The sequence below is a fragment of the Ptychodera flava genome, chromosome 1 (genome assembly GCF_041260155.1).
Source record: "Ptychodera flava strain L36383 chromosome 1, AS_Pfla_20210202, whole genome shotgun sequence".
Lineage (NCBI taxonomy): Eukaryota > Metazoa > Hemichordata > Enteropneusta > Ptychoderidae > Ptychodera > Ptychodera flava.
The window spans coordinates 9,340,387-9,347,983 of record NC_091928.1 but is presented as its reverse complement, the minus strand read 5'-3'; the positions used below and the strand labels follow the sequence as shown (position 1 = coordinate 9,347,983).

Here is a 7,597-nt window from a genome sequence, read left to right as displayed (position 1 = left end):
CCTTTGTCGCGCGGGGGGGGGGGGGTCACCCTGTTTTCAAAAGTTGGAATGGGGGGGGTCACCACTTTTTCACGTCGGCAAAAAATAATCCCCCCCTCCCCCAAGGCCGAAGAAACTGACCAGTTCCTAAGTCCCCTCAAGGTTACACGTCCCATTCCAATCTGATTATCAGATGTAGTGTACGGCGACGTTTTTTACTAAGCGGTATTCTCTTGCTGTCGCCTGGTAGTGAGAGGCGACAGCAAGAGAATACCGCGTAGTAAAGACGTCGCCGTACTCTACATCTGATATCAGATTGGTCCCATTCCTCTTGCAACGAACAAAATTCGCTCAGTTCAGAACGTAACCTTTGACCTCATTTACATAAGTACACAGCTCTTTCATTTATTGGTATGCCTCTTCTACGATGTTGCCCATGAATCGAGATCGATCGTCAGCACAGGCTACAGGTTCTAGGAGTGTACGGTGTAAAAGAAACGCAGAGAACAGGACAAGGTGTACCGTGAAACCCCCAGCGCCCGCCGCCGTGTCAAGCACCGGGTCAACCTCCTATGGTAGTGAGTCAGGCAGGACATTACGCCCCTTTACCCACTTCTACGTCACCAATGTACATACGTCATTGGCTCAATTTTCGGACGTCGACCTTTTGATTGGTTGATAGAAATGACGTCGAGGGGTGTGTAACCCAGCTAGCCAGTTCATTCATCGATAGTGGAAGGACTGTGATACACGTCAAGTTGCGACAGTCTTGTTGAGAGTTCAGTGCTAACGTAAGGAAGGTTCTCAGCTGTGTATGTTCAGAAAGCCTGTACTGTGCTGATAATATCAAGACTAAAAATCCTAATAAGTCGGAGATTGGTTATACCAAAGGTTTCAAGAAAACGCGCTTTTAATAAGTTGTTGAAGGTAAGACACGAGACAAGAACTCTTCCATTCACAGTGTCGCTGTCAACTCCCTTTCCTTACAGGAACCCGTCGCCCTATCATTCCATTAGCTAGTGGTTCAGATTGAACCACTGCACTGATCGCAGTAAACCCTTTTACATGACGTTTGGTTGGTCTGCTGATCAACGGTAAACATAGCCGACTGCTAGTTACTAGGGGATTTGTCAGTAGCTTGTCAGCTCGCACGTTGTCAGCGTTTTCTTCGATCAAGTTGGGAACGGAGCTATGTTGAGCTGGCGAACCCGGTACTTAGCTTGAAATTGCACTGGCAACTACCCACTGTATGTCAATCTGCTCTCCTCCACAGCATAAATTTGATATTCTTCTCTACATAGTTTCGCGTGGTCACAGGTCATGTGTGAACCAAGGAGGTAGGCTATAGGCCTACGTCGTATACCGTCAGAAACGTGCTCGTTCCGTAGGCCTACTACATACCTCGCTCCTAGATGCGACCCGTTATTGACCTACCACAACTTTGTATGTCATGTCGACCAATACGACACACCGAAAGGATTGTGTCGGTCTACCGATCGGTACAAAATGCTTATGGTGTTTGCTGTGTTAAAACCACGTTGGCTAAAATCCTTTATATGCCTGTGGACTAATGTCTTGTGGGGATAATGAAGTACATGCATTGTACGCATAGACATGTAGACTGTGTCGGGGGGGGGGGGGGGTTCAAGTTAAGTATTCGCCATTGAAATTGCCAGTGACATTTGGTTGCGGCGTAACATGGTCAGTTTGACATAGACGGCACGACAAGCGTGACGCGACAACAACACCAGTGAACTACACACCTTTAGTACGGCTGTTTGTAGTCTTGACAACACGCGCAAAACAGGCTGATTACCGTGACGAGAGCTAGAGATAAGATCTGGTTCATTGACTCGTACTTTGATCAACACTGTTGCATAAAGATTTAGGTTAATGTTTGTATTAAAGGGGTCCTACAATATATTCTGTCATTCTTCAGTTGTCCTGCAATAAACTGAGTGTCATAACCTTCTATTGAATCTCTTCTAAGTTGTCTGGCCTCTGACAAACCTTTAAAATATCCATAGGAAGTATCAGAGTTTTTTTGGTGCCCTAGTATTTGAAAAATGTACGACCTGTGCACCTATTGTTAAACTTGCGCAATCTGTAGCTTTTCAGTAACCACTTCTATATCAATCTACGAATTTCAGGCACATTACACGGCAATATGAAATTCCAAGCAGTCACGATCCTCGGCGTCGTCGGCGTTGTACTTCTCTCAGTGATAGACTGCCAAGCACGAAGCCAGTCAGGGCCATGTGCAGATGATGGGTGGTACTATGAAGTGCGTACATTCCGCTGCAAACCATGCACAGTTTGTGTAGAAGAACTTGGAGAGCGCGAGGAAAGCCCATGCCAAGATTTCAAAGACACTGTCTGTACCGCTACACCTGTAGTTACCCGGCCTCCACCAACAGAGCGCGCCAAGGTGGAAATCCCCAGCAAACTGCCAAAAAAATCACCCACCGACAGTGTCACAGACAGAGAAGCAGTCACCAGCGACCTCGGTGAATTCAGGACTTTTCTCCCCTTTGATCCAGAAGCAGGCGAAAGCGCCACAGACATTGATCAAGAAGTCGAAGCAGAGGAACTGCGTATACCATGCGAGGACACGACAGATCAACTGAACAAATGGAAAGTCATATGTTATGTCCTGGCTGGAATAGTCATCGCACTTGTCACCATTGTCATTGTCCTGATTGCGTACATCTGTTGTGTGCAATATCCTGTAAAACATGTCTCATTCAGCGACGCAGAGAAGGCACAAGGCATGGAGGATAGTGTCTTCTTAGAAACAGGTGAGAAAAGTCAGTCAAATTACCGTAAAATGTAGAGTTGTTGTCATATAATTCATATATTTGAGTGAGTATAATATATATATATATATATATATATATATATATATATATATATATATATATATATATATATATATATATATATATATATATATATATATATATATATATATATATAATACAGTATATATGTGATTATGTATGTATGGAAGCCTAAACGAAACTAGAACTGCCAATTGTTCAATAAGCCACGCTGGCTGTATTGAAAAGACAAGGTCTCCAATCCATTCATGTGCACACCTACACACATTCCACCAGACAATGCGGACAAATTCTTTCTCACTTTCTCATGGACTTTGACATGTGACATATTCCGCATTGCAAAGAGTGGCAATATCCATTATCAATGAAAAAAACCGCCAAAATTATACAGTCTGCCTGTCTTGTTTTTGAACTCTATTCATAATTCTAAAGTGATCTGAAATAGTAGTTTTAAAGCTGTCGCAACATGCATCTGCTGATTTTTCACTTATATGTATATGTATATGAAAAATTATAAATGAAAAAACCGCCAAAACTAAAGTCCGCCTGTATCGTTTGGACCACGAAATATTCATACTTTCAAAGTGATCTGAAATTATAATTATTAAGCTGTCGCAACATGCATCTGCTGATCTATCATAACTGGGCTGTGTTGCTCCCGTTGCTCTAAGCTAAGTGGTGAGTTGGCGAAAAGTGAGACGAAGTGAAAAGTAAATTCAAAAAAAGGGAATCGACATGTGCAAGTACAACGCCAACATGTTCCCAAGGTGTTGACTCTTGGGCTATGGTCAATCATCATTTCCGATTCGCCTTTGAATACAAGCTGACCAATGAAAGACGGTTTGTATTTCGGCAAGTTCGGCGTAATATCCTGCCACGGTATTCGTTCGATTCGTAGGATGTCTATTAGCATTATGGATAAAGCCAAGAGGAAGTACAGGGGGCAAACACTTCATGTGATGAAAAAAGTCACGGGTTTAGAATCTCTTTCTCGGCTAGTAATCAACTCTCATAGCCTGCACACCGACTGTTAGCAGTAGGTACGTGTAGAAACAATTTACTTAGATATAAATATTTTTGAAAAATCAAAATTCTGAATTTTTGAATTTGACTTCTTGGCATTTTGTTGATGACGTATTTTGTATGACCACAGAAAAATTTCAGAGATAGGCCTACTGCATGATACATTTTCTTCAATACATAACACTCAAAGTTGAAATTTCAAGTGAAAAGCTTTCAATATTTGAACTAGGTCAATCCACCTCAACGCTAACTCACAATTTGGTCACTGCAAGATCGTGAACTGTAACATGCGTCAAACACCATCTTTTTTCATTGTTAAGAAATATTGACACAGCAAAAGTGCAAACGATTTGCGTCAAATACCAACTACATATTGTTTAGAATTGTTGCTACAGCAAAGTTTGTTGGCCCATTGTGACATCAGAGATAGTGGTGTGACGTATATTAAAGTCGTAGGTGTGTCCATATTTGGAGTGGCCTTGTAAAAGGTCCTGATACAGACTTATTCATATTTAAATAAGATGTGACGTCTGCTCTTCGACGTCACGGCGGTGTTGATAAAGTGGGTATGACGTGGTCACAGGTCATAAAAGCCATTTGAAGCCAGTAACACTCTGCTGCAGTGTGGAGTGATCTTTATTTGCAAAAGTAAACCTAGTGTTATGAAGTCTCACAGGTTAACGTCGTGGTCGGGAGACACGACCATGAAACGTAACAACTGTATTTGCAGTCATTCCAAAATGATCTAGCACACTTAGGAACGTCGTCAAAGTCAAACAGGTTAAATAAATTCTTTCACCTTTGACCTAAATGTAATGAGGTCATGCGCTCTCCTGTAAAGACGGGGTAATGCTCTCCACTCTATAAGTGTAAAGACACAGCGGCCCCCTTTTCAAATAAACTGAGGCTATGTAGCGGTCATTAGACACCACGGAGAACCCTGATCAGACCCTTATAATACGACTACAATCAAGGTGAAGTTCACATCAAACTTTGACGTTCACTGAACATACATACATTGACAACTTACAGACTCAGACGATATTGAACTCGATTGGAACGAATTTGGGATAATTGGATAGTGCAGTAATGTTTGTGTGATCTGCAAATGTAAGCTCATCTGCTTTTCTTTTGTTGTAAAAAAACTTATTTTTATGGATAATTTGTATTATTGTAACTTTGAGTGACAGGGCGTATAATGCTTTTGATAAATTTGAACCATTAAAAGGTCCAATTCGCCCCAAATTAGTTCCAATCGTGTTATAGTCAGTATAAATGATTTTGATTGAGAATAGAGAGACTGAGTGTTCTGCAAAGAGTATTGCTGTAGATTAATTTTGTTTGAAAATTCTAACCTGGCACTGTTCTCACCCTGAACAGATAACAACGGCTACACGATACGTAGACCACGTCTGTTTTCAAGACAACGGTTGTCAACAACGGAATTCCTCCGGTCGCTGAATTGCAAAGACACGAAGCCGTTGGGTTCCAAAGAAGAATTGTTCGACAAAGTAACTCTCAGTGACAGCACTGCTGCGGCATATACCGAGAGCAAATTTACTAAAGACAGCGATGTTACCATAGAAACCAGTAAGTCAATGAGCACGAGAGAACCACTGTTATCTGCTGATGGGATCATCGTAACTACTGAAGAGGATTATTCATCAACTAGAGGACAAATGCAAGATCCAACGATTTGCACACAGGCTGTTGCATCAAACTTTATTTTCAGCAGTCCACAGAGTCCACGGTCAACGTCTCAACCAAAGCAACTCGTTGTTAATTTCAGAGAAGGCAGAGGGGGTTCAGTTTCAACAACGGCTAGTTTTGAAATATGAACTACAGACTATGACTTTTGAATTCTTGTGCTCATCGACCACAATTTCTGGAGAGCGCCCAGAATGAATGTGTCTTACATGTTCAGTATTAGAAAAGTGCCTTATTTACATTACCAAGAGGTAACGATGTGTTTCCTGTTACCTGACAAACCACAATTATGAAACCAGTTTACAGAAACTTTTTTTACTTACCAAATGAAAAAAACAACGCATTTCCATAGTGTATTTTCCGCACAGTGCCAAGATATATTGAGGACTACATATTGACAACTACAGACTCTGTTTTATGTGATTTTTTCTTTAAGTGACTTTGACTGAAAGCGATGTTTTCCTTACCATGCATATTCAGTTCCCTATGCACTGCTGACATGCGAAATACCCAGTATTCAGCTGTCGCATCACTGCCTGTGTTGTTAACATGCATTATTGTCACGGTCGAACATAATATTTCAACTGAAATTTCAATAGTATTCGAAATTTTTGTTGAAAATTTTCAAAACTGTAGATAATATGTTCCATGCCTATCACTGCTGGTAAGTTTAGGCATTTCAAAATGAAGAAGAAAGAAACGTACGCCAATTCTCAGACACTCATATACAGATACTTGACTGAGTTGCAGAACAACTCAGCGACACTGGGGATTTAATGCTGTTTTGTATTAGAACTTTTTTGTGATAACAATTATGAGCGTTTCCACTTCGTTTGTTACAATCTATCTCATTGTAAGTTTATTAACAATAATACAAAATTTATTTCCATAGTGTCATTTTTTCATGGAAAACCTTACAATATTGTGTATGATTATATGCATTTACCGCAATAGTTTGATTGAGTGAACATTGTAAAACAAAGAATTTTTAGTATTTATTTATTTATTTAATGCCAAAAATCCCAACTTCCCGAGTTAATGTGGACATAAATATTACCGTCTAATAATTTTGCCTCCTGTCATTTGAAGCGACCACGCTACATGACAATATACTCAAAACAATGCTTGTCATGTCATGAAATATCGTTATGGAAACATTTTATGAAATATGCAGTTACACATGTAAATTGTTTACACTTTGTTGAAACGTTTATTTTTTAATAAAAAATGCGTAAAATTTAACATCATGTAGTTCACGGTGTTTTCAGTTACATCAACACAAATGTTCATCCGTACGCGCCTTGAAGTTTATAATCGTCATCATTATGGCGATTAAAACACAGCCTCGTTTTCAAAGTAAATTATACACCCTTACAAAATTCAAAGGCCTCTGTATCAGCCTTTGTATTTGTAAGGTTGTATAATTTACTACATAGGTTTGTATCTAGCATCGCTAAAGCCTCTGAATACCATGATGATATCAGGCCTTTAGTTCCTCAGATCATCTGAAAACAACATTTTTGTCCGATAGAATTTTTTTTCGCACCCAGACCTTTTACTCACAAAATCACGGAACACCGGAGTCGAGAAACCTCTGCAATTTATTTAGACTGCAAAAAGACAGGACATTCAACCAATCCTGATAACGTCAAGATCATGTCATGTGAAGATCATTGGTCAAACGCAGAGTGAGAGAGGCCATTGAAATCAAAGCACAATGACTTGTCCTCAATAGGGATGAAGGGATGGAAATCCCAGTAGTTTACAACGCCCTCCTGCGGTCAGTGGACCGTTTACGTCATCGTCCCATTCACAATGACAGGGTAGAGCTGACGGCTGAGTGATTCAGTCGAAATATTCTACCGAAAGCAATTCGCTCTGAGTTACAGGAATTACGGCAAAAAGAAATACGACAGTGTTTTGTCCTTCTCTAGCCTACACACATATCGATTTTCTTTCATTTTACCAGGTAATAAGCTTACCTGGTTTCCGATAGAGTCTGATGAAAGTGCAATTGCCACCTCGGCTACTTGGTGCTACATTCCTTT

At 40.4% G+C, this 7,597-nt stretch overlaps 1 protein-coding gene across 1 annotated transcript; it reads left to right on the top strand.

Annotated features, from left to right (window-relative positions):
* The first annotated feature begins 696 nt into the window (after nt 1-696).
* LOC139129547 (uncharacterized) lies at nt 697-6,791 on the top strand. Its single transcript, XM_070695199.1, has 3 exons — nt 697-906; nt 2,130-2,777; nt 5,223-6,791. Exons 2-3 carry the CDS (start codon nt 2,147-2,149, stop codon nt 5,678-5,680), a joined length of 1,089 nt encoding a protein of 362 aa, XP_070551300.1. The 5' UTR covers nt 697-906; nt 2,130-2,146; the 3' UTR covers nt 5,681-6,791.
* The last annotated feature ends 806 nt before the right edge of the window (nt 6,792-7,597 follow it).

Bases quoted from the DNA above. Each gene is read 5' to 3' on its own strand.
- LOC139129547 (XM_070695199.1), top strand. From the start codon at position 2,147: ATGAAATTCCAAGCAGTCACGATCCTCGGCGTCGTCGGCGTTGTACTT. The intron at 2,778-5,222 runs GTGAGAAAAGTC...CACCCTGAACAG, and splicing joins TAGTGTCTTCTTAGAAACAG to ATAACAACGGCTACACGATA.